Source organism: Meles meles, chromosome 4 (genome assembly GCF_922984935.1).
Source record: "Meles meles chromosome 4, mMelMel3.1 paternal haplotype, whole genome shotgun sequence".
In the NCBI taxonomy this organism is placed as follows: domain Eukaryota; kingdom Metazoa; phylum Chordata; class Mammalia; order Carnivora; family Mustelidae; genus Meles; species Meles meles.
In genome coordinates this window covers 39,361,837-39,389,393 of record NC_060069.1, presented here as the reverse complement: position 1 = coordinate 39,389,393, position 27,557 = coordinate 39,361,837, and the positions used below count along the sequence as shown (strand labels likewise).

The window sequence follows — 27,557 nt, the reverse complement described above, 5'->3', positions numbered from 1 at the left end:
TTCAGAATATTTCCAATATAATTTTATCTATCCCTACATCCTGTTGGCAACATATATAACATACACATTTCAGATGATTTTTGCCAATTTAAAAAATGGTAACATCATCGTTGTTGTTGTTGTTGTTATATTATTATTACTTTACTTAATGGTTGAGTAGAGGTACAGAGGAAAATGGATTAATCTCAGCTTGCCAAAAGGTACAGAGGTAAAACAGCAGTCATTGGGGAAAATAAATACCTGTGTTTAAAGGCCTTTAAGCTCAGCATATAATTTTTTTCCCTTGATTGAAAAAGGCAGGTAAACAAGTCAGACTTACCCAGATACATTTGGCAACTTGAGTTACTATGTTTCCTTCAGGAGGTGGTTTTCTGTATATTTTGCTTCCCATTGAAAACACAACTGCAGTTGATACACAAACAAGGTTCTTAGCTTCTCTTTCAGCACATTCAGTATGTCAATGCTAACGAGAGGCTGCTGATATGTAGGAGTGACTGGCAAATCTTTTAAAGGGGGGTCTGACTTAAACTTCCCAACTTTCGGAATTATATAAATTATGGGACCCAAGAGAAGAATAAAGTGGTCAGTTGTTAAGAGAAGGAATCTGTTGATACTTCCCTGTATCACAGAAAGGGAAGTCATCTCTGGATTCTCTCTTCTTTCTCCATCTCTACATCTGATATTTTACCAAGTTTTCATTTAGACTCTTTCTTCAGTGTATTTCCCATTTGCCCTTCTTTTACTTTACTATTGCTACAATTCTTATTTAGGGCCTCACAACCTCTGCCCTGGATTATTAAAATGTCTAGCAACTACTTTCTCAATCCCTGGTATCTTCCTTCTCTTATCTGATGCCAAATTAAAACCTTCTTTCCAGGACCTACCTAAAAAGCCCAAACTTCTGTCAGGAAAGACCATCCCAAATTCATATTATCGTGATGATGATTATTATTATCATTAACATCTTTGAAGGTTTATTATTATATGTTAAGTCTTTTATATATATTAACTGATTTCATCTGAAAAAATATGTACTACTCTCTGCATTTTATTGAGGAAATTGAAGATAAAAGAAATTAAGTAATTTGTGCAGATTACATAGCTAGAAAATGCCAGAAACTGCATTTTTGACCTGAGGTCATTTTGACTCAGAAATCTACGCATTTAACCACCATAAAACATCTCATTCACTCATTCTTGCACTAAACACTGTGCTAGACACTATTGGTACTGACGATATAAAAAAGATGTAGCCCCATGGAGCTCACCTAAAGCTACTCCTTCCACTTTATGTTTCATTATTTTCCACTAAGTCTCTACACTCTAACCATTGATCATCATTCCTATAAAAAATTCTATTCTGTACCATTATTGTACTTGAGCTCATTCTCCTTTCCTTACCCCATATTCTTTAATCACATCTCCACAACTAATTATAAGTAGATTTTATTTTCATATTTTTCTTTCCATTCTCTAAATTACCAGCATTAGTTGATATTATTTTTATGATTATGGAATAGTAAACATTATTTTTTTCAAATTTATTAACTAACATCAGCAGGAAGGCTATCTTGGTATGATCCCAGATGTACTTCCCTCCTTAATGGATTTCCCAACTCCAGCAAGATGTCCCTCGAGTAGATCTTCTACCAAAGATGTCTTGTCAGTGACAAGTAGGACCTTCCAGTATCTTTGCACACCAGAATGCCTGAATCCCCTTACTTTTCCTTACCTTAACTTTCTAAATTCTCTATTCCACTCACATTCACATCACCATTTTCTTTATTCATCCTCTCAGTGTCTCCAAAACTTCTCCAAATAGCACCTTTTACCTACCACAGTCTTCTTATTGTTGACAGAAAAAAAAGTGTTAAAAGAAAGGATGCCAATCTTGAGAGACAAGTGAGCAGATAAAGAGGTATCTAGACAAGAGGAAGATTTTGGAGAGGAAATAGATTGGCCCTAAAACTAAGAATGGCCTGGAAATCTCAATAGTGGAGGGGACAGTGGAAGTGGAAAAGGAAGGCCAGGTGATGAACTGGATAAGACCACACTTAAATGTCAAGGCCACTTAACTAAAGAAGAGGAATGGGAACCTTAGTTTTCCCTACAAGTTCTTCCTTGTTGTAGAGGATATTGCTCCCTACTTCACAAAGAAAACAGAAGCTGTCAAACGGAAATTGTCTCAACTTCCTGCCACCAAATCTATTAACTCCTGTATCCACACCTATCCTCTCCTCCCTCTAGTTAGTTGAGGGCAATGTTCTTCCTCTGTACAAAGGTAATTCTGCCATTTGTGCTTTCATAGTGATTATACTGTCTTTTCCTTGCATCTTTCTCTACTGGAGTCTTCCTAATAATATTCAAGCATGTCTGCCATCCTCTCTTGACTCCATGTCACATTCAGCTATACATACCATTTTCCCTTTCTCACCTCTTAGTCACTTCCTATTCTACTCTAATCAGTCTTGAATCTTTGCCAATCTCCCGTAACTGACATTCTCCAAATCAATGACTTTCTTATTGCTCTATTCAATGGGCATTTTTCTCCTGATCTCACTTTCTGACTCAGTAACATTTGTTACTCTGAACAATTCCCTTAGAACTCCTACCAATTTGGCCATCCCTTCTTTGTCTCATTTGTGGGCTTTTCTCCTTTGCCTGTCTTTTCTTTTTAGTAGGCTCAATACCCAGCGTGGAGCCCAACATGGGGCCTCACCTCATGACCCTGAGATAAAGACCTGAGCTGAGATCAAGGGTTGGATGCTTAACTGACTGAGCCACCCAGGCACCCCCTTCTTGGGTATATTTTTAATGCTGGTATTCCTTAGGGTTCTATTCTAGCCCTCTTTTTTTTTTTTTTTTAAGATTTTATTTTATTTATTTGACAGAGAGAGAGATCACAAGTAGGCAGAGAGGCAGGCAGAGAGAGAGGAGGAAGCAGGCTCCCTGTGGAGCAGAGAGCCTGATGCGGGGCTCGATCCCAGGGTCCTGGGATCATGACCTGAGCTGAAGGCAGCGGCTTAATCCACTGAGCCACCCAGGCGCCCCTCTAGTCCTCTTTTTACTCTTATTATCTCTTAGTTATTTCATCTATTTTCATGGCTTAATTGTTATCCATATGCTAATAGCTCCAGATCTTTATCTACAGCCCAAACATTTATTCTGAGCTCAAAGCCTGTATTTCTAAACAACTGTTTGATAACTCCAATTAGATGTTTTGAAGACATCTAATATGTAATATGTCCAAAACTAAATTCATTACGATGATGAGCCCACTATTTACCTAGTTGCTCAAGTCAGACAGAATGCTACATTCAATGTAGACTTATTTTCTCAGTCACATAATTTATCCAATCATATCAAGTTTTTTCAACTCTACCAGGTCTGAGACTAGTCTGTGCTGAGTGAGGCACTCATCCTGAGTACAAAATTTTAAAGAATGCTAAAAATTCGATAATCAAGATAAATAATACCCTTGCCTCACCCTTAATCCATTCTTTCTCTGCATTACAGAGACACCAATGAAAAATAAAAATCTAACAATCAGCCCTCTGTTCAGAATCCTTTTGCAGCTCCCTACTCCAGCTAAAGTTCTAATTTGTTAATGACTTAAAAGTCCCTTCATTATCTGATTTCTGTTATTTTCTCCTTTTTATCTTTCTCATTTATACCTGGGGCAGCCTGAATTCCTTTAAGGCCTTCAGATATGTCACAATTATGTCTCACTTCCTTGATTTACAGATATCTGTCTTCTTTGATTAACTGCTGCTAATCCTTTAGATCTCATCTTAGATACCACTTCTCTCTCTCTCTTTTTAAAAGACTTATTTATTTGACAGAGAGAGAGAGAGCATAAGTAGGCAGAGTGGCAGGCAGAGGAAGAGGGAGAAGCAGGCTCCCCACTGAGCAGGGAGCCTGATGCTGGGCTCCATTCCAGGACCCCAGGATCATGACCCAAACTGAAGGCAGCCACTTAACTGACTGAGCCACCCAGGTGCCCCTAGGCAAAACTTTTCTGATCTTCACTGTTTTAGTCAGACATCTCCTCTATGTGCTCCCATAGCTTTCTCTGTACTTTCCCAGTTGTCCATTGATCATACTATATTGTAAATTCCTTTTTACTATATCTCTCTCTTTTTTCCTGCTGGACTATGTAATTTTTTGAAAGCATAGACTATGTGGTTCTCTAATTCACCAGTGTGACCCAATAGCTAGCACAGGATTTGACACATGAAATGTTCATTAAATAAATGTGTGTTGATCAATGAATGAAAAACATAGATGAATAAGTTAAATTATTGTGAAATGCCAGAGTATTGTTATTTATTGGTACCCAGAAAACTGAAGCAACTAATAATGACAACTAACACTTATTTAACATTTCATAACTTATAAAACATTTCACTTACAGCACCTCTTTTGATCTTCATAATTACTCCAATATGTTAATATTATTGTTGTGCCACGATCCAGAGGAAACATAGCACTAATAAGTACAAAACCAGAACAATATTTGGAAAAGTGTTTGTGGCTTCAATGGAAGGAGACAGGGAATGTATTAACACAGGTCTCCTGGAATAACACACAAACTAACTTGGAATTGGAATTAGAATCTGACTGTTACTATTAACCACCTCCTGATAGAAAATGTCAGGACTGAACATTGAATCTCTGGCTTCTTTCTTCCTCTATTGAGTCCTTTATGTGTTTGGGCTGGATAACTTCCAAGGGGGTGTCACCCAAAGTTTCAGAGTGAGAACACGTTTCCAGGTCAATGATTAGGAACAATCACGTCCAAGTTTCCCCTTAAACTATGAAAACTAAACAACACACACATCCTCTTTTCTCTTCCATTACTGTGTTGTCACTGGTAAACAGAACATACTTGATCTAAGCTGCATTGGTTTCCACTTACTTATCTAACTCCCCTTAGTCTCTTTGAGAGAAAACTCCTTGGGAGCACTGAAGAGCAGGGCAACAAAATAGCTAAACCTAAATGCTACTTTAGAAGAATTAAAAATGTCTTCCAATTACCAGATAAACAACTCTCAAATGAAGTAAGCTAGTTTGAGAGAAAGAATTAATTATCTTCCTTGCTTCCTTACATATTTTAGTGTAGAGCAGTAGATCTCAGCCTTGATTACACATTAGAATCACTTAGATATTTAAAAAATTATAGATACCTAGGCCCCATCCTGCAGAGATACTGACTTAATTGCTTCTGTATGGAGCCGAGGGATCGGTCTAGGAAAGTTCTTTGTTGTGTAACGTTGGGTATGTTTTTCTTTGCTTGTCTCTTTTTTCTCTTTTCTTTCCCACTCTTTTCCTTCCCCTTCCTTCCTTCCTTCCTTCCTTTGGTTTCTGATTTCATTCAGTTAATTTATCTCCAACGTCTAGAGAAAATTCCTACAATAACACTTACCTAATAGGGTTACTGTGAGGATTGAAATAAATGGCTTAGATGATGTTTTTAATGTAACAGGCATCAGTGGTTATTCATCTCCCCTGTCCCAGTGCACTTACCAAGAGCTATCACCATAAGTAATCCTGGAACTCCAAAAGCCAATGCATAGCAGTCTTCCCCAAAACACTTCACATCTCCTAAAAACAAAAACAAAAACAAAAACAACAACCAAAAAACCAGTAACCCTGAATCTTGGGTATTTGATGTTTGATATTCTATTCTGCAAGCTCAGGTTTGTAAAATCATAGATATAGCCATCTTCTTTCCTCCCATCACTTAGTTCATAATCCTTCTTTTGGGCCAGACAAATCAAGATATTTAAAAATTGTCCCGGTTTTTAACTCCTTGTAAAAGGAGAGGATGGTCATCAGGAAGCCTTGAAAAGGTTTGTGACTGGCCAGAGGAAAACCTTAGACAAGGGCTCTCAGAAAAGATTCTAACCTCTCAGCATGGGTGTGATAAATGTAGAAATCAGGCTTCCTGCATTGATGGAGAGGTAGAAGACAGAGAAGTATCTAGTCCGTTCCTCTGCCTGAAAACAAAACAAAACAAAACACAGGACAAATCATCAGTGCAATGTACCTCCTAGTTCCAGATCCACCCTATGTTCAGACTAAGCTGGAGGTACATACAAAGAAACAGATTCAGACATTGCCTCCATGATATCTGAAAATAATATTAGATATTTTAACAAATAACCCAAGCATTTACCCATCTTTCAAACCCCTTATATCCCTACTAGGCAAAATGGTCATCTTATACACTAAGCTACTTGTGCCCTATACATGTTTATTCTAATATTAATTTCTTTGCATTAAATATCTATTTCTTTCAGTAGTCTGAGAGTTCCTTTAGAGCAGAAATCATATCTTACTCATTTCTGAAATCCCTACTACCCAGCACAGCACCTGACATATATTATACTCAACACATGTTTATTGACTGAATTAATTAAGTGAATGACTGACTGAGTTAAATAGTAAACATTGTAGAATGTGTAGTAGAAATAGCACTAGAACTGTTTAAACTGTTGATTAAACTGTTGATTAAGCAAGGTAGTTCACCTACGGGAATTCTGCCAGGAAGTATAAAAGGAAACCCGGGGTTTAAAAGTAGTTGGTGGAAACTTGGTAGGGGGTTTGTCTTATTATTGAGATATCTTTGTGGAGCAGTTACCAAATGAAGCAACTTTAACATAAAGTTGCTGATGCTTTATTCATTTGTCTCATTCTGGCACCACAGGTCTTTTCCTGACACAACAGCATAATCTGTCCTTCCTTATTTACTATTCACAGGGTGTTTGCTTCCTCCTCTGGTCCCCTTTTCAACCTATTCCACTCACCTATTTGTACAGTTCATTGTGCATAGAATCCCAAAGGCTGCCAAAGGTTGGTATTTCTCCAAAGTCAGCAAGCAATTATGATCTATGGTACCCCAGACAAAGAATATAAAATAATAACTCAGATGGCCTGAAGGGTAGGAGAAACACAAGAAGCAGGGCACAGAGAAAGAACAGAGAGAGAAAAGCCAGAAACATGAGAAATGCTACAGATGAGGAAATAATACATGAAGACAGGCAAAAAAGAAAACTAAGAGCAAAAGAGCGGAAGCCAGAAATGTCACCTACTCAAGAACAGACTCTTTTCCTTGCTTACTTGTCACAGCTTCCTCATATGGGACCATTTTTAGCTTATTCATACTGCCCCCCACCCCCAATTAACAGGGGAGAGTATGTAGGAAAGAAGGAATGATCATCCAGACAAGTTCATCTATAAAAACTCAGCCTGTTTTATTCTGAATGATCATTTTCCCCTTTCACAGAATCTCAACCAGAGATGCTTAAATCATCTCTACACTGCTCATCACTCCTCATTCTCGAAGCACCTACCAAGTTTCTTCTGAAACACCTCAAGTGAGGATAAGCTCACTACTTCAAACTCTATTTGAAGTTTTCCCTTCCATTGAGCAAAAAACTTCTTATAGCTTTCACCCACTAGCTCTGGTTTAATTACTGACAGCCTTCCAATATCTAGACAGTTATAATATTCTCTTTAATTCTTATCTTATACAGGCCGACTTCTCCAATTTCTTCAATCTTTCTTCATAAGATGCTTTTTAGTCCATTCACCACCCTTGTTACTTTCCTTTGCATGTGTCTCTTTATTAATGACCAGTACCCAACACTGAATAGAACTCCTGACCTGTGGATTACTTTAATCTTAGCAAATAGCTACCTGCCAGGTACATTTTTAATGTCTGCTCTACATTCTTGAAATTACAGAAATAACAGGATTCTTACATGCTTTTCTTCAAACTGGTCTCCACCAAAAGCTGCCACGCAGGGTTTGATACCTCCTGTCCCCAAAGCTATTAGACTCAGGCCAACCAATGATAGGACTCTGAAATGGAGAGGGAAGGATACTAACCACACTGATGCTAAACACAACTGCAGAAATAAGATATAGATATCAGGAGAAAAAATGTGCATAATGTCAAAGACCCCCTTCATATTTCTTCACGTTTCTGTGGGCACTTTCCATCTTCCTTCACTCCTCAAAGAAACCCAGGGACACCTAACAATCCTTATGACCGTGGAGTCTCTGCCAGAAAGTATACATTGCATGGGAAAGTTTTGTACCTGATAGTCCATTTACCTTTTGTGTGTAATAGGGAGAAGCAGAAAATGAAGGAACTCCAAAGTTAAATCACTGGTTCTCAATCTTGTCTTAATTTAAGGGATATGCCAATAGAAGGACCTTACAACTACCTATCACACATACCCTTACTAACCACAAAGCAAAATGGCAAAATTCATTATAATTAATAGAAAACTTGTCACTAATTTTTGATGGGACACTGAGAAGGAGGCATCTAATATCTATTAAAATTGAAAATTCTTAACTCATTGGATAAATACTGTGTAGCCACATTATAAACATGAATATATATGATCTACATCTTGAACAACTGTAATCCTCTCTATTTACCAAATTAACTATCAGAATGTATCAAATGCCTCTGGCAAAATAAACATCAATAATTTAATTTAAGAGGGACAGAACAACTGGAATATATGGAACCACACATAAATGGAAATAATCCAAGCTTTGAATAAGACTTTTACAATGTGTTACATGGAAATATTATGTACCTTTTTTAATCCTAGCAAAGTATAGATGCATGGATAGGTGAATAGGTGAGAAAATATGGGGGACATGAGGTTTTAATAATTGTCCTCGAGCATACGATGAGTTTTTATGAAAAGGATACTAGCTAGGCATTCTATAAGTCTCCAAGTGTTTAAAAAAACAAATGAGGACAGATAAAGTAGGAAAGAGTTCAACTGGTCATAAAATACTTTTTTTTTTTTTTTGCAACCACTTTGGTAATAAAACAACAGGTTGGAAAATAAAGGGACATCTTTGGTAAGTAAATAGAAAATCACCTGTAATGAATGTGTGAGACATTTACTTGTCTAAAAGGACAGTGGTTCAGTTTATTTCATGATTCTACTCACGTGTGTACCATTTGTCCCCCTATTATTGGTAAAGCACCCAAGGACTTGACCACATGACCCAGCACATACACCAAGGAGAGATAGATGATTGTCCTGTTGAGAGAGTTAAATCAGTCAGTCTATAAACAGTTAAGAAATGGGCAGAAGACATGAGTAGACACTTTTCCAAAGAAGACATCCAGACATATGAAAAGATGGTCAACATCACTCATCATCAGGGAAATACAAATCAAAACCCCAATGATATACCACCTCACACCTGTCAGAATGGCTAAAATCATCAACACAAGCAACAACAGGTGTTGGTGAGGATTTGGGAACCCTCTTACACTGTTAGTGGGAATGCAAACTGGTGCAGCTACTCTGGAGAACAGTATGGAGGTTCCTCAAAAAGTTAAAAATAGAATGATCCTATGATCCAGCAATTTCACCACTAGGTATTTACCCAAAGGATAAAAAAATACAGATTCAAAGGGGTTAGCAATATCAACAATAGCCAAACCCAAATGTCCATCAACTGATGTACAGAAAAAGAAGATGTGATATGTGTTATATAATGGAATATTACTCAATCATCAAAAAGAATGAAATCTTGTCATTTGCAGTGAGTTGGATGGAGTGAGAGTGTATTATGCTAAGCAAAATAAGTCAGTCAAAGAGAGACAAATACCATATGATTTCACTCCTGTGTGGAATTTAAGAAACAAAACAGATGAACATACGGGAAGGGGGTAAAAGGAGAGAGGAAAAAAAACCACAAGAGACTCTTAATGATAGAGAACAAACTGAGGGTTGATGGAGAAATGTGGGTGGGGAATAGGCTAGAGGGGTCATGAGTATTGAAGAGGGCACTTGTGATGAGCACTGGGTGTTGTATGTAATTGATGAATCACTGAATTCTACTCCTGAACCCAATACTGCATTTTATGTCAACTAACTAAAATATAAATAAAAATTAAAAAAAAGAATTGAGAAGCTTGAGGAATAGTCTCAGAGTTCATACTGTTCTCAGTGCTAGGATAAATGGAACAGGAAGAGGAAGGAGTGGGGCAGGAAAGAACTGCCTGAGAAATGTACATAGAAATAGTAATGGTGAATGAACTCTTTACCTTTGTGGTGTTAGAGGTAATGGACTTTCCCTTCAAGCTCCTTTCTCATATGTGACCTGTCCTTTCCCCTCACTCACTGTACACATACACAGAGCATCCACAGGATGGATCTGCAGCAAGTGATTTTTTTTTTAAACTAGGAGAACCAGGACAACAGGATACTTTGACCCGTGGTGCTTTATCAAAGAATGTCTTTGGCTCTAGAAATCAATAGGAGTCAAGAAAAACTCCAGGTAAACAGGAAAAAGGGACGGCTAACACAAAGAACTTTCTTTAAACCCAACCACTGGGATATACAGAAAGATAAAGGGCTCTCAGTTTCGGCTTGGCCACTTGAACACTTGGTTTAATTGTAATCCCCACCACAGTTACCTCATGTTCAAGTTACCAAGGGTAACAAGGACTCAGGGACTATAAAGAGACTGCCCAGTGATAAAGATCATGCAGTTGGTAGGGACTTCTTGTTGTGTTATTTTTTCCAAGAAATCTGAATGACAATAGGAAGTGGAACAGTGAGAAATTCCAGAAAGAATGTATGTAGAGATTTACACACTGAAATATGGCACACCATGCAATATATTACTTATACGCATTACTATACCAGCATTCTCTTTGTATATAAGTGGAATGTTAGTACTAGAAGGAACCTTGGAAATTATATGGTTTACATCTGTGATTTTAAAGCTTTATATGCTGGAATATAAAGAATGAAATGAAGGTATCAGAAAGAGGCTAGAGATGCCAGCATTCTCAGGTTGTGGATTCCTCATTCTAAATGCCAAATCTCTCTAGGGTGGCTTTCCAGGGAAGGGACCTTAGGGGGTTTATAAGGGCAAGTAAGGTGTAAAAGAGGTTGGGTGACTAATCCATAGCATTAATTGCCCATGGCAATTAACATCAGAGGGAGGGGGCAAGCTTTCTCAAAAGGCCTTGTAGCATCTTCTAGAGGAAGTTTTCTTTGTTGGAATAAAAAGAATATGTAGAAAGGGAATAAAAAGGTACTGAAAAGACCCACTATCACGAACCCAAAAGAGATGATCTCTGCTGGATCGTTAAAGAGAAGAAACAAAAGGAGTGTGAGCTGATGTAATAGAGTCTGTGTAGGGAGATCAGAGCAATATCAGACTGTTGTACTAAACGTATGAGGAAAGAACAAATGGTTTAGAAAGAAAATAAGCAACCTCTTTGGAAGAAGGCTCAGGGAATTAGTCTAGGATATGAAGAATATAAGAGAGGAAGCTCATGGCAGGAAACTCTAACAGAAAGAGAAAGAAGTCAAAATAGATTTGGGCATTCTGCATTTGAAAGGGGGTCACTGAAATCCTAGCCATAGAAAACAGAACTTTTCTGGAGAGACTTGACTTATCTTCCATCTATAAATGAGGAAGGTAAAATTCAGAGAGATCAAAGGACATTCCTAAAGTGACATTCTTGGAGTGCCTGGGTGTCCAGGTCGGTTGAATGTCTGACTCTTGATTTCGACTCAGGTCATGATATTGGAGTTGAGGGGATTGATCCCTTTGACAGGTCCATGCTGAATGTGGAGTCTGTTTAGGGATTCTCTCTCTCTTCTCGCTCTGCCCCTCCTTGCTCACATGCTCAGTTTTGCTCTTCTCTTTCTTAAAAAGAAAAAAAAAATAAGTGACATTCTAATCAATTAATATCCGGGTTAGGTCTAGAATTTCTATGTCTTATTTATAGCCCAGTGTTTCTTTTGTTTTACTACATACAGGTTAATGTGGAAGAGAGGAAGAAGTTTTAGGTTTTATTTCACCACCAAAGCCATTGTTAATTAGAGCTTAGGAACTGAGAAGGAATACGTGTAGTGACGGCAGAGAAAGAGACCTAGCATGAAGAAGGTCAGCTCTGATGAGACAAAAAAGATAGGAGACAGAAAGGAAAGGACATGATCTAGACCTACTCAGAGAAAGAGTAAGGAGAAGCATAGAGATGATATCCAAAAGCATATTTAGCAATAAACAAATATAAGAGAGTGATTGTAAGCCTGAACCAATAGGAATGGGTCACAGGGTATAAAAACCACACTAGGGACTATGACTAAAAATGTTTGGCTCTCTTTAAAAGCAACTTGACGAGCTATACAGTCAAGATGGCGGAGAAGTAGCAGCCTGAGACTACATCAGGTAGCAGGAGATCAGCTCGATAGCTTATCTAAACATTGCAAACACCTACAAATCCAACGGGAGAGCGAAGAGAAGAAGAACAGCAACTCTAGAAACAGAAAATCAACCACTTTCTGAAAGGTAGGACTGGCGGAGAAGTGAATCTAAAACGACGGGAAGATAGACCGCGGGGGGAGGGGCCGGCTCCCGGCAAGCGGCGGAGGAACGGAGCACAAAATCAGGACTTTTAAAAGTCTGTTCCACTGAGGGACATTGCTCCAGGGGCTAAACCGGGGTGAAGCCCACGCGGGGCCAGCGTGGCCCCAGGCCCCGCAGGGTCACAGAAGGATCGGGGGTGTCGGAGTGTCAGAGAGCTCGCAGCTATTAGAACGGAGAAGCCGGCTGCCAAGACAGAGCCGAGGACTGAACTCTCAGCTCGGGGTTACCTTGAACTGGTCGCGGGCTGGGTGAGCTCGGAGCGCGGCTGGAGGCTGGGGATACGGGAGTGATTGGGTGCTGTCCTCTGGGGGCGCACTGAGGAGTGGGGCCCCAGGCTCTCGGCTCCTCCGGGCCGGAGACTGGGAGGCCGCCATTTTCATTCTCGTCCTCCGGAACTCTACGGAAAGCGTTCAGGGAACAGAAGCTCCCAAAAGCGAACCCGAGCCGATTACTTAGTCTGGCCGCCGGTAAGGGCGGTGCAATCCCGCCTGGGGCAAAGACACTTGAGAGTCACTACAACAGGCCCCTCCCCCAGAAGATCAACAAAATATCCAGCCAGGACGAAGTTCATCTATCAAGAAGAAAGCAGATTCAATTCCTAAGACAGCAGAGCAATTCCAGAGGAGGAGAAAGCAAAGCACGGAACTCATGGCTTTCTCCCCATGATTCTTTAGTCTTGCGGCTACTTCAATTTTTTTTTCTTTTTTCAATTTTTTTTTCTTTTTTCAATTTTTTTTTCTTTTTTCAATTTTTTTTTCTTTTTTCTTTTTTCTTCTTCTGCTAAATTTTTTAAAACTTTTACCCTTTTCTTTTTTAACATTTTTTGACTAGTTCATCTAAATATATATACTTTTTCTTTCTTTTTTGTATTTTTTTATTTGTTTTATTTTTTAAATTCTTTTCTTTCTTTTTTTTTTTTTTTCTTTTTTTTTCAGAAGCTGTTTTATCCCCTTTCTCCCCCCCACAATTTGGGGTCTCTTCTCATTTGGTTACAGCGCATTTTTCCGGGGTCTTTGCCACCCTTTTAGTAGTTTATTTGCTCCTTCATATCCTCTTATCTGGACAAAATGACAAGGCGGAAAAAATCACCACAAACAAAAGAACAAGAGACAGTACCGAAGGCTAGGGACCTAATCAACACAGACATGGGTAATATGTCAGATCAAGAGTTCAGAATGACGATTCTGAACATTCTAGCCGGGCTCGAAAAAGGCATGGAGGATATTAGAGAAACCCTCTCTGGAGATATTAAAGCCCTTTCTGGAGAAATTAAAGAACTAAAATCTAACCAAGTTGAAATCAAAAAAGCTATTAATGAGGTGCAATCAAAAATGGAGGCTCTCACTGCTAGGATCAATGAGGCAGAAGAAAGAATTAGTGATATAGAAGACCAAATGACAGAGAATAAGGAAGCCGAGCAAAAGAGGGACAAACAGCTACTGGACCATGAGGGGAGAATTCGAGAGATAAGTGACACCATAAGACGAAACAACATTAGAATAATTGGGATTCCAGAAGAAGAAGAAACAGAGAGGGGAGCAGAGGGTCTATTGGAGAGAATCATTGGAGAGAATTTCCCTAATATGGCAAAGGGAACAAGCATCAAAATCCAGGAGATGCAGAGAACCCCCCTCAAAGTCAACAAGAATAGATCCACACCCCGTCACCTAATAGTAAAATTTACAAGTCTTAGTGACAAAGAGAAAATCCTGAAAGCAGCCCGAGAAAAGAAGTCTGTAACATACAATGGTAAAAATATTAGATTGGCGGCAGACTTATCCACAGAGACCTGGCAGGCCAGAAAGAGCTGGCATGATATATTCAGAGCACTCAACGAGAAAAACATGCAGCCAAGAATACTCTATCCAGCTAGGCTATCATTGAAAATAGAAGGAGAGATAAAAAGCTTCCAGGACAAACAAAAACTGAAAGAATTTGCAAACACCAAACCAGCTCTACAGGAAATATTGAAAGGGGTCCTCTAAGCAAAGAGAGAGCCTAAAAGTAGTAGATCAGAAAGGTACAGAGACAATATACAGTAACAGTCACCTTACAGGCTAATAATGGCACTAAATTCATATCTCTCAATAGTTACCCTGAATGTTAATGGGCTAAATGCCCCAATCAAAAGACACAGGGTATCAGAATGGATAAAAAAACAAAACCCATCAGTATGTTGCCTACAAGAAACTCATTTTAGACGCGAAGACACCTCCAGATTTAAAGTGAGGGGGTGGAAAACAATTTACCATGCTAATGGGCATCAGAAGAAAGCTGGAGTGGCAATCCTTATATCAGATCAATTAGATTTTAAGCCAAAGACTATAATAAGAGATGAGGAAGGACACTATATCCTACTCAAAGGGTCTGTCCAACAAGAAGATCTAACCATTTTAAATATCTATGCCCCTAACGTGGGAGCAGCCAACTATATCAACCAATTAATAACAAAATCAAAGAAACACATCAATAATAATACAATAATAGTAGGGGACTTGAACACTCCCCTCACTGAAATGGACAGATCATCCAAGCAAAAGATCAACAAGGAAATAAAGGCCTTAAATGACACACTGGACCAGATGGACATCACAGATATATTCAGAACATTTCATCCCAAAGCAACAGAATACACATTCTTCTCTAGTGCACATGGAACCTTCTCCAGAATAGATCACATCCTGGGTCACAAATCAGGTCTCAACCGGTATCAAAAGATTGGGATCATTCCCTGCATATTTTCAGACCACAATGCTCTGAAGCTAGAACTCAATCACAAGAGGAAAGCTGGAAAGAACCCAAATACATGGAGACTAAACAGCATCCTTCTAAAGAATGAATGGGTTAACCAGGAAATTAAAGAAGAATTGAAAAAATTCATGGAAACAAATGATAATGAAAACACAACAGTTCAAAATCTGTGGGACACAGCAAAGGCAGTCCTGAGAGGAAAATATATAGCGGTACAAGCCTTTCTCAAGAAACAAGAAAGGTCTCAAGTACACAACCTAACCCTACACGTAAAGGAGCTGGAGAAAGAACAAGAAAGAAACCCTAAACCCAGCAGGAGAAGAGAAATCATAAAGATCAGAGCAGAAATCAATGAAGTAGAAACCAAAAAAACAATAGAAAAAATCAATGAAACTAGGAGCTGGTTCTTTGAAAGAATCAATAAGATTGATAAACCCCTGGCCAGACTCATCAAAAAGAAAAGAGAAAGGACCCAAATCAATAAAATCATGAATGAAAGAGGAGAGATCACAACTAACACCAAAGAAATACAGACAATTATAAGAACATACTATGAGCAACTTTACGCCAACAAATTGGACAATCTGGAAGAAATGGATGCATTCCTAGAGACATATAAACTACCACAACTGAACCAGGAAGAAATAGAAAACCTGAACAGGCCCATAACCAGTAAGGAGATTGAAACAGTCATCAAAAATCTCCAAACAAACAAAAGCCCAGGGCCAGACGGCTTCCCAGGGGAATTCTACCAAACATTTAAAGAAGAACTCATTCCTATTCTCCTGAAACTGTTCCAAAAAATAGAAATGGAAGGAAAACTTCCAAACTCATTTTATGAGGCCAGCATCACCTTGATCCCAAAACCAGACAAGGATCCCACCAAAAAAGAGAACTACAGACCAATATCCTTGATGAACACAGACGCAAAAATTCTCGCCAAAATACTAGCCAATAGGATTCAACAGTACATTAAAAGGATTATTCACCACGATCAAGTGGGATTTATTCCAGGGCTGCAGGGTTGGTTCAACATCCGCAAATCAATCAATGTGATAGAACACATTAATAAAAGAAAGAACAAGAACCATATGATACTCTCAATAGATGCTGAAAAAGCATTTGACAAAGTACAGCATCCCTTCCTGATCAAAACTCTTCAAAGTGTGGGGATAGAGGGCACATACCTCAATATTATCAAAGCCATCTATGAAAAACCCACCGCAAATATCATTCTCAATGGAGAAAATCTGAAAGCTTTTCCGTTAAGGTCAGGAACACGGCAGGGATGTCCATTATCACCACTGCTATTCAACATAGTACTAGAAGTCCTAGCCTCAGCAATCAGGCAACAAAAAGAAATTAAAGGCATCCAAATTGGTAAAGAAGAAGTCAAACTATCACTCTTCGCAGATGATATGATACTATATGTGGAAAACCCAAAAGACTCCACTCCAAAACTGCTAGAACTTGTTCAGGAATTCAGTAAAGTGTCAGGATATAAAATCAATGCACAGAAATCAGTTGCATTTCTGTACACCAACAACAAGACTGAAGAAAGAGAAATTAAGGAGTCAATCCCATTTACAATTGTACCCAAAACTATAAGATACCTAGGAATAAACCTAACCAAAGAGACTAAGAATCTATACACAGAAAATTATAAAGTACTCATGAAAGAAATTGAGGAAGACACAAAAAAATGGAAAAATGTTCCATGCTCCTGGATTGGAAGAATAAATATTGTGAAAATGTCTATGCTACCTAAAGCAATCTACACATTTAATGCAATCCCTATCAAAATACCATCCATTTTTTTCAAAGAAATGGAACAAATAATCCTCAAATTTATATGGAACCAGAAAAGACCTCGAATAGCCAAAGGAATATTGAAGAACAAAGCCAAAGTTGGTGGCATTACAATTCCGGACTTCAAGCTCTATTACAAAGCTGTCATCATCAAGACAGCATGGTACTGGCACAAAAACAGACACATAGATCAGTGGAACAGAATAGAGAGCCCAGAAATCGACCCTCAACTCTATGGTCAACTAATCTTCGACAAAGCAGGAAAGAATGTCCAATGGAAAAAAGACAGCCTCTTCAATAAATGGTGCTGGGAAAATTGGACAGCCACATGCAGAAAAATGAAATTGGACCACTTCCTTACACCACACACAAAAATAGACTCCAAATGGATGAAGGACCTCAATGTGAGAAAGGAATCCATCAAAATCCTTGAGGAGAATGCAGGCAGCAACCTCTTCGACCTCAGCCGTAGCAACATCTTCCTAGGAACAACGGCAAAGGCAAGGGAAGCAAGGGCAAAAATGAACTGTTGGGATTTCATCAAGATCAAAAGCTTTTGCACAGCAAAGGAAACAGTTAACAAAACCAAAAGACAACTGACAGAATGGGAGAAGATATTTGCAAACGACATATCAGATAAAGGGCTAGTATCCAAAATCTATAAGGAACTTAGCAAACTCAACACCCAAAGAACAAACAATCCAATCAAGAAATGGGCAGAGGACATGAACAGACATTTCTGCAAAGAAGACATCCAGATGGCCAACAGACACATGAAAAAATGCTCCACGTCACTCGCCATCAGGGAAATACAAATCAAAACCACAATGAGATATCACCTCACACCAGTCAGAATGGCTAAAATGAACAAGTCAGGAAATGACAGATGCTGGAGAGGATGTGGAGAAAGGGGAACCCTCCTCCACTGTTGGTGGGAATGCAAGCTGGTGCAACCACTCTGGAAAACAGCATGGAGGTTCCTCAAAATGTTGAAAATAGAACTACCCTATGACCCAGCAATTGCACTACTGGGTATTTACCCTAAAGATACAAACATAGTGATCCGAAGGGGCACGTGTACCCGAATGTTTATAGCAGCAATGTCTACAATAGCCAGACTATGGAAAGAACCTAGATGTCCATCAACAGATGAATGGATAAAGAAGATGTGGTATATATACACAATGGAATACTATGCAGCCATCAAAAGAAATGAAATCTTGCCATTTGCGACGACGTGGATGGAACTAGAGCGTATCATGCTTAGTGAAATAAGTCAATCGGAGAAAGACAACTATCATATGATCTCCCTGATATGAGGACATGGAGAAGCAACATGGGGGGGTAGGAGATAGGAGAAGAATAAATGAAACAAGATGGGATTGGGAGGGAGACAAACCATAAATGACTCTTAATCTCACAAAACAAACTGGGGGTTGCTGCGGGGAGGTGGGATTGGGGGAGGGGGAGCGGGCTATGGACATTGGGGAGGGGAAGCGAACCATAAGAGACTATGGACTCTGAAAAACAACCTGAGGGTTTTGAAGGGTCAGGGGTGGGAGGTTGGGGCAACCTGAGGGTTTTGAAGGGTCAGGGGTGGGAGGTTGGGGGAACAGGTGGTGGGTAATGGGGAGGGCACGTTTTGCATGGAGCACTGGGTGTTGCGCAAAAAGAATGAATACTGTTACGCTGAAAAAATAAATAAAATGAGAAAAAAAAAAAAATAAAAAAATAAAAGCAACTTGACATAAAAAATAGTGTTCTATGGTACTCTCACAATTTTGAGGATTTGTGAAAGAGCCTGCTTTTTCATGCCGCCATCAGGAGGCCCACAGCCCATGGTTGGGGCCCCTTTAGCCTGGCTTGTGTAACCCCACTTCATGCCTGTTGTGCAGGGGAGCCCCACGCCCCCCCCCCCCCCCGCAGCCACAGTGGTGAGGGCAGCTCATGATCTCAGGGTCCTGGGTTCGAGCCCCACGTCGGGCTCTCTGCTCAGCGGGGAGCCTGCTTCCTCCTCTCTCTCTCTGCCTGCCTCTCTGCCTACTTGTGATCTCTGTCAAATGAATAAATAAAAAAAAATCTAAAAAAAAAAAACAAAAAACAAAAAACAAAAAAAAAATAGTGTTCTAGCATGTAGTTAAGCCTCTCAGTAGATGTTTATAGACATCATGAAAAGCCATATCCATGCTTCAAATTTAGAGGAAGTCATTTTAAAAATAGCCCAGTGAGGGGTATTAAGGAGGGCATGTATTGCATGGAACACTGAGTGTTAGATACAAACAATGAATCATGGAACAGTAATTCAAATCTAATGAAGTACTATATGGTGACTAACATAACATAATAAAAAATAAATGAAAGTACTATGTCATGTTTGAGAGTCTTTTACTCTATAAGTATTTATTTATTGAATAAAGACCATGGTTTATACTTTTTATTTTGCATATAGTGCCAATCTCCTATCTGGAGGGAGTGGTGACCAATACTACATAAGCAGCAAACATAAATCTTAAACACCTTCTTACCATCCTTCTCTTAAATCAAGAAACTGTGTTTACTACCATGCTATGGTTGTAGCTATCTATTAAATGCTGATTAAACACTTTAGGACAATGAATATATATAGGCCAAGTGAGGTATAAACCAATGTTTACTAAATATGATTCCCTAGAACACCACATCCACAAATTATCCTGAAAAAATATTCCATGGTCAAATAAGTTTGGGAATCACTACATATGATAACCTTCTCTTGGAGAAGTGTTTATTACCATGTTAAAAGTTATAAGAAGTCTTGCAGTTAAAAAAAAACAAAACTTTTTAACTTAGTTTAACCTAGCATTTTCCAAACTTATTGGACCATGAGAACTTTATCTTTCTTTATTACACTCATTGTATCCTATCAACCAATTTCAAAAAAAATGCACTTTGAGAAATATTAATTAAAACAAATCCATAGATGATAAGACTATGGAAAATAACTTGGTGATGGATAGCCCAGATCCATCTCTAACCTATGAGGATAATGTTATAGGAGATAACAAAAACATTATCCCATAAATGTCTCTTATTGCTATTTTCAGAGACTTAAAAGATATGGAACTGAATAGACCATCAGTCTAACTCATGAAAATATTTATTATATTCTTAAGAAGGATACCACAGAGATAAGGGAAAAGAAACAGTAAAACAGCTGAGAAGAGGGACTCATAAGAATATACTAAAGATGATTCAACCAAAGATGAGATGGACAGTACGTGAAATAACTACATTGAGGTCTCTAAAATTATAAATTTTCAGCTGGGTAGCAATCTTTATTTTCCCTAAGATCAGAACAAGAATTGGTCTTAAACTACAGAGTGGAAGATTAAAATTAGATTGAGGGAAAATAAAAAAAAAATAATTCTTTGTGTCTTCCTCAATTTCTTTCATGAGTACTTTATAATTTTCTGTGTATAGATTCTTAGCCTCTTTGGTTAGGTTTATTCCTAGGTATCTTATAGTTTTGGGTACAATCGTAAATGGGATTGACTCCTTAATTTCTCTTTCTTCTGTCTTGTTGTTGGTGTACAGAAATCCAACTGATTTCTGTGCATTGATTTTATATCCTGACACTTTACTGAATTCCTGTACAAGTTCTAGCAGTTTTGGAGTGGAGTCTTCTGCTCGCTTCGGCAGCACATATACTAAAATTGGAGTGGAGTCTTTTGGGTTTTCCACATATAGTATCATATCATCTGTGAAGAGTGATAGTTTTACTTCCATGCTCCTGGATTGGAAGAATAAATATTATGAAAATGTCTATGCTACCTAAAGCAATCTACACATTTAATGCAATCCCTATCAAAATACCATCCATTTTTTTCAAAGAAATGGAACAAATAATCCTAAAATTTATATGGAACCAGAAAAGACCTCGAATAGCCAAAGGCATATTGAAAAAGAAAGCCAAAGTGGGTGGCATCACAATTCCGGACTTCAAGCTCTATTACAAAGCTGTCATCATCAAGACAGCATGGTACTGGCACAAAAACAGACACATAGATCAGTGGAACAGAATAGAGAGCCCAGAAATCGACCCTCAACTCTATGGTCAACTCATCTTCGACAAAGCAGGAAAGAATGTCCAATGGAAAAAAGACAGCCTCTTCAATAAATGGTGCTGGGAAAATTGGACAGCCACATGCAGAAAAATGAAATTGGACCACTTCCTTACACCACACACGAAAATAGACTCCAAATGGATGAAGGACCTCAATGTGAGAAAGGAATCCATCCAAATCCTTGAGGAGAATGCAGGCAGCAACCTCTTCGACCTCAGCCGTAGCAACATCTTCCTAGGAACAACGGCAAAGGCAAGGGAAGCAAGGGCAAAAATGAACTATTGGGATTTCATCAAGATCAAAAGCTTTTGCACAGCAAAGGAAACAGTTAACAAAACCAAAAGACAACTGACAGAATGGGAGAAGATATTTGCAAACGACATATCAGACAAAGGGCTAGTATCCAAAATCTATAAGGAACTTAGCAAACTCAACACCCAAAGAACAAACAATCCAATCAAGAAATGGGCAGAGGACATGAACAGACATTTCTGCAAAGAAGACATCCAGATGGCCAACAGACACATGAAAAAGTGCTCCACGTCACTCGGCATCAGGGAAATACAAATCAAAACCACAATGAGATATCACCTCACACCAGTCAGAATGGCTAAAATTAACAAGTCAGGAAATGACAGATGCTGGAGAGGATGTGGAGAAAGGGGAACCCTCCTCCACTGTTGGTGGGAATGCAAGCTGGTGCAACCACTCTGGAAAACAGCATGGAAGTTCCTCAAAATGTTGAAAATAGAACTACCCTATGACCCAGCAATTGCACTACCGGGTATTTACCCTAAAGATACAAACATAGTGATCCGAAGGGGCACGTGTACCCGAATGTTTATAGCAGCAATGTCTACAATAGCCAAACTATGGAAAGAACCTAGATGTCCATCAACAGATGAATGGATCAATAAGATGTGGTATATATACACAATGGAATACTATGCAGCCATCAAAAGAAATGAAATCTTGCCATTTGCGACGACGTGGATGGAACTAGAGCGTATGATGCTTAGTGAAATAAGTCAATCGGAGAAAGACAACTATCATATGATCTCCCTGATATGAGGACATGGAGAAGCAACATGGGGGGTTAGGGGGATAGGAGAAGAATAAATGAAACAAGATGGGATTGGGAGGAAGACAAACCATAAATGACTCTTAATCTCACAAAACAAACTGGGGGTTGCTGGGGGGAGGTGGGATTGGGAGAGGGGGAGGGGGCTATGGACATTGGGGAGGGTATGTGCTATCATGAGTGCTGTGAAGTGTGTAAACCTGGCGATTCACAGACCTGTACCCCTGGGGATAAAAATACATTATATGTTTATTAAAAAAAAAAAAATTTGGAAGGGGAGGCGAACCATAAGAGACTATGGACTCTGAAAAACAACCTGAGGGTTTTGAAGGGTCAGGGGTGGGAGGTTGGGGGAACAGGTGGTGGGTAATGGGGAGGGCACGTTTTGCATGGAGCACTGGGTGTTGTGCAAAAACAATGAATACTGTTACGCTGAAAAAATAAATAAAATGGAAAAAAATAATTCTTGACTGGAAAGGATGTAAACAATTAGAAAAACTGATAATGAAGAGAAATAGTCTTTCTGTGTTGTCAATCTTAGAGAGATGCTTATTTGTCAGGAATGACATAAGTATATTCTTGCTTGGAACCAAGAGGCTAGAAGTGACAAATTCTCAGCACAATTAGTCTGCGACATGGTGATGTGATCTCCCGTTTTCCTTACTTGAATTTTCCCAGCCATGAGTCAGCAATGGCTGCTCCCAGGATGGGAGTGAAATAACAGAGGCTGCTGAAGGCATGGTATATAGATGTGGAGGTGTCCTTGCTCCAGTGCAGGAAATACAGGAAATACAGGGTCAGCACAGCTGAGGATGAAAAGGGAAAACAAAACAAGATAGATGCATTAAAGTGATTTATGGAGAAGTACATTTCATCTCTGGTCTTTGAAGGTGATCTCGACCTTCAATTCTCTTATCGGTGAAGTGACTGAGGGGTGACAGCCAAGTAGTAGAAGCAAGAGCCATGGGAACTGTGGGTGTGGGTGGGGCTATGCTTAGTGTACAATTGGAATACTCCTCCCTTCAGTCCATGCGCTTACCCAGCAGCATTTAAGCCAGTTGCAAAGATCATACGGTGCTTCCAATGTCCCTACCTTCTCCCTCCCAACAATATAGTTCATACACCTGAGAAACAGATATGAAAATGGAAGTTGTCATACTTTTATTCTTATAGACTGTGTTCTTGTTTCTTGGCTTGTATTAGTTGCTAGGTGAAATCCCATGAGGTATTTATTGGCAGTGTTGGCCAAAGGGAAAGACCAATTTGGATAAAGGCAGAAAGTGTGGAAAAGAGAAATAAAGGCATAAAGAAGACCAGGTTGTTCCAAATATGGGGTGAGGATGAGTGGAGAAAAGAAAGACCTTGGGACACAAAATTACCTTTCATGCCATAATAGGAAAAGCGCTCACAGAATTCATTCACCACAATGAAGGCAATGCTCAGTGGATAGTTGGAGCCACAGATTTTCTATGAAACAAAAAGACAATGGTTCAAGCATGAACTTCCCCCCTCCATCATTTAAATCAGTAGATTGCTCTATAACAGAAAAATATATCTATTTTAAATCACTGTGATAGGTAAAGTGAAGCAACGGCTCCTACTCTTCATGAAATAACTATTATCACAGTGAAAGTGCCTGCAGTGCTGATAGAAGCTATTTGGAATATTACTTCACTTCTCATTCATTTAACATGGAAGTACTCAGACATTCCTTGATCTCAGACACCAGGAACTCCTTATCTCCCTACAACTCTTTACTGAAAAGCCTGGGGCTCTGAGGAGGAAAATAATCATACTTATTTCTAAGAACAGAACAAAGAGGGGCGCCTGGGTGGCTCAGTGGTTTAAGCTGCTGCCTTCAGCTCAGGTCATGATCTCAGGGTCCTGGGATCGAGTCCCGCATCGGGCTCTCTGCTTGGCAGGGAGCCTGCTTCCTCCTCTCTCTCTCTCTCTGCCTGCCTCTCTCCCTACTTGTGATCTCTATCTGTCAAATAAATAAATAAAATCTTTAAAAAAAAAAAAGAACAGAACAAAGAATTAGACTGTGGAACACTTGATGCCCGAGCAGTTACATTTAGAGGTCAATAACTTCCTTAGCTGCACTGTTCAAACTAACCTCTCTGGTCCCCACCTGCCATATTCATCATGCTAGGAGGAATCCTGACAATATGATGGCTTCCCATTCAGAGCCTGCAGGAGCCAGGCTCAGAGCCCAACCGAAAGGAAGCTGATTGATCACCTTAAACTTGGGCAGAGAGTTCTTAAATCTTGTAACATTAAATGTCCATTCTTCCTGTGAAAGACATTCTATAACATTTTCTTGTTAATCCTATTAGACATTAAAAGAACTATGCTATTACATGCACCATATCAGTCAGTATATAGGGAATGCCATGTTTATTTCAAATCCCTACCTATTATGATAGCCCAACTAACATGAGAGGGGATGGAGATAACTGTACTTGGGGCAGTCAAATCTCATCATGAAATTTCTATCGCCTCTTATTTCATAAGAAATACATGCATCTTTATAAACAGACTTAAATTGTTTAGGACCAGAAGATATATAATTAACTAAATAAAATCATAAGTTAATGATTTTATTTTTTACCCATATGGATAGATAGGAAGAACCCTCCTAAATATTAATATATGTTAATATATTAATTTACTTGAAAGACACAATAAACTGGCTTCTTACCTTCCCAGCTCACATCTTGAGAATTATGCAACCTGTTGTTTAGTCAACACACTTTACCGGCTATGTACTACCGGTATTGGCTGTGTTAATCTACTGACCCTGCGTGTGCCACTGCATCTGTCTTTATGTTCAATCCTCTTATTCCAAAGAAATGAGAAGACTACCACCTCTTGGTCCATAGTGAGAACTCCATAAATATTGGCTATTATTCCTATACCCTCTCCACTTTTAAGATTTTGATATAAAGATTTAATGAGATGATAGATTTGGAAGTGTTTAACAAGTATGTAATACAAACATCATTATTGATTCTCTGTCCTGTCTTCCAATGTAAACTGGCATACATCATAAAAGAGACTGGATCTATTCTAAAACTTTCCTTGGTGTCTGGCATAAGATTCTGAATACAGGGGGAGTTAAGGGCTGAGCTTTTATATTGGTTTAGAAAGAACAATCACACACAGTTCTCCGGGCAAGAATGCTCGCCAAGTTTCCCTGGATATTCAAATTGCTTCTTTTTTCACCCCAGAGAAACTCAGAATATGCAATGAGATACAGCAAAGTCCTGGATTCCAACCGAAGAACTCCTAACTACCTCTTCTTGCTGCTTCTTCTCCTAAGTAAAGGAAACTTCTGTTTAAATTTGGTTTTCAGGTTAATTCTAAGTCCAAGTGAGAATAGTTTTTAATACCCTAATACAGCTCAGCCTGACACTCCAGAGACCAAGTAGAACCAAAAGAGCAATTCTGTTCCTGTCAGAAGGAGACTGGAATTTAGGGACTCACCGGAGTTGGCTTCTCTGGAAGGCTGAGAAGTCGAGGTGGTACCTCTTCAGTGGAGACAGGTGAAAAAAGAGTTTCCTTGGACTCATTTTTCTGGAAAGGATTCATAGCTGGTTCCTTACTCTCACTCTCCTCAAGCATTTGGCTTCGGTAGGCAGTTGGGACAGCTGCCAGCCTACTGTAAAAACGGGCACTGGGAGTGGACTAGGTTTAACCCTCTGTGTGTCAGCTTTTAGCAGCTGCCTGACCCAAAGCAAAGCACAAAGCTATAGGAAAAGAAAGGGTTAGGTCTCAGAGACTAGTCAAAATAATGATTAAGTAAAAGGTTAAGCATGAGGAAGTAAGAGTAACAAAGCACAAGATGGGGCAAGACAATGCTGGAGAATTACAGAAGAGTACAAAATAGCTGAGAATACAATGCCTCAAGTATAGATTTAAAAACTGATTACAGGAAAAAAAAAACCTGATTTCAGAGTCACAGGAGTTGCCATTTATTGAACATCTATTATGGCCAACAAAAATGGATATGTAATACATACATATTATTTATATATATATATCATATCTACCTATCTACATTCTAATTCTTAGCACAATCCCCATTTTGTAGGAACTAATATCTTAAGAGGTTGAGCAATTTGTCTAAAGTTACGTGGCCAGCAAGCAGCAAGTCTGGAATTTTAACTGCTGTGATTGATGGGAGATTTGTATCAGTAATGCCTATGGTCATTATTCAGGAATGGAGGGTATGCAAACGGGAATGTAGGAATATTGAGGAATTGAAATGCATTGAAGAGGGAAAGTCATCACAAAATTGAATTTGCAAAGATAGGATAGATGTTGATTTTGGTTTTCAACAAAATAAAGTTCAACTAGAAATAGCCTACAAACAGTTAAAGAGGTAGAGCTAAAGAAAATGAGAAAAAAGGTTTGAAGATGTACATTTGAGAATCATTCTTCTTTGCTAAATTCGTTCCTTGTGTTTTCATCACTTCAAGATGAATCCATAATTTAATTGATAAATAAAATTCAATTTGAGCAAAAATTATGAACTACTTTCTTTTTTAGAAAAATATTTTATTTTGAGAGAGAGAGAGTATGCATGCACCTGAGTGGGGCAGGGAGGGGCCGAGGGAGAGGAAATCTCAAGATTTCCTGCTGAGCACGGAGCCCTATGCGGGGCTCCGTCCCATGACCCTGAGATCATGACCTGAGCCAAAATCAAGAGTTGAATGCTTAACCAATGGAGCCATCCATTAACTAGTTACTTTCTAGAAACTATCACAAACATAATTTTCATTAATACTTAGTAGATGAGCTCCCAAATGACTCCAGAATATAATATTTAGCCTTTATCAGAGGAGGAATAAAAACGGGTATGATGGGGCGCCTGGGTGGCTCAGTGGGTTAAGCCTCTGCCTTCGGCTCAGGTCATGGTCTCAGGGTCCTGGGATCGAGCCCTGCATCGGGCTCTCTGCTCAGCAGGGAACCTGCTTCTTCCTCTCTCTCTGCCTGCCTCTCTGCCTATCTGTGATCTCTGTCTATCAAATAAATAAATAAAATCTTAAAAAAAAATTAAAAAAAGGGTATGATGATGATAGATGCATTTAATACAGTAAGTTGATGGAAAAGAAGAACAAGAGTATGATGCCTTTCCAGTTGTCAGTGAGAAGAAAAACGAAAAGAAATGCCAGAGAGTTATAAGAAAAAATGAGGGTTAAACAAACAAGGAGATCATAAAACAGGAGAATTAATTATTTTATTTGAGAATATGAGAAAGAACTATAAATTTATGCCTTGAAAAATTCTTAAACTACTTATTTTACTTGTTGATGAATAAGGCCAGAACAAACTTTACCTCAGACTTTGACCATGTCTTCTCACTCTTCATTGCC

The 27,557-nt window shown here is 39.0% G+C and overlaps 1 protein-coding gene across 2 annotated transcripts in view; it reads right to left on the bottom strand.

The window, feature by feature from the left end:
* SLC15A2 (solute carrier family 15 member 2) overlaps window positions 1–27,557 on the bottom strand; it is a 50,548-nt gene extending 22,991 nt beyond the window's left edge. Inside the window, exons 1-9 of one of the 2 annotated variants that reach the window (XM_046001986.1) lie at window positions 27,521–27,557; window positions 25,666–25,840; window positions 23,559–23,646; window positions 22,844–22,985; window positions 8,985–9,077; window positions 7,767–7,866; window positions 5,909–5,999; window positions 5,527–5,604; window positions 320–402 (exon numbers count right to left, since the gene is read on the bottom strand). In XM_046001986.1, the coding sequence (XP_045857942.1) occupies window positions 320–402; window positions 5,527–5,604; window positions 5,909–5,999; window positions 7,767–7,866; window positions 8,985–9,077; window positions 22,844–22,985; window positions 23,559–23,646; window positions 25,666–25,803 (813 nt within the window). In that variant the 5' untranslated portion in view covers window positions 25,804–25,840; window positions 27,521–27,557. The remainder of the gene's footprint in view (window positions 1–319; window positions 403–5,526; window positions 5,605–5,908; window positions 6,000–7,766; window positions 7,867–8,984; window positions 9,078–22,843; window positions 22,986–23,558; window positions 23,647–25,665; window positions 25,841–27,520) is intronic. The other variant, XM_046001987.1, reaches the window with a different exon arrangement.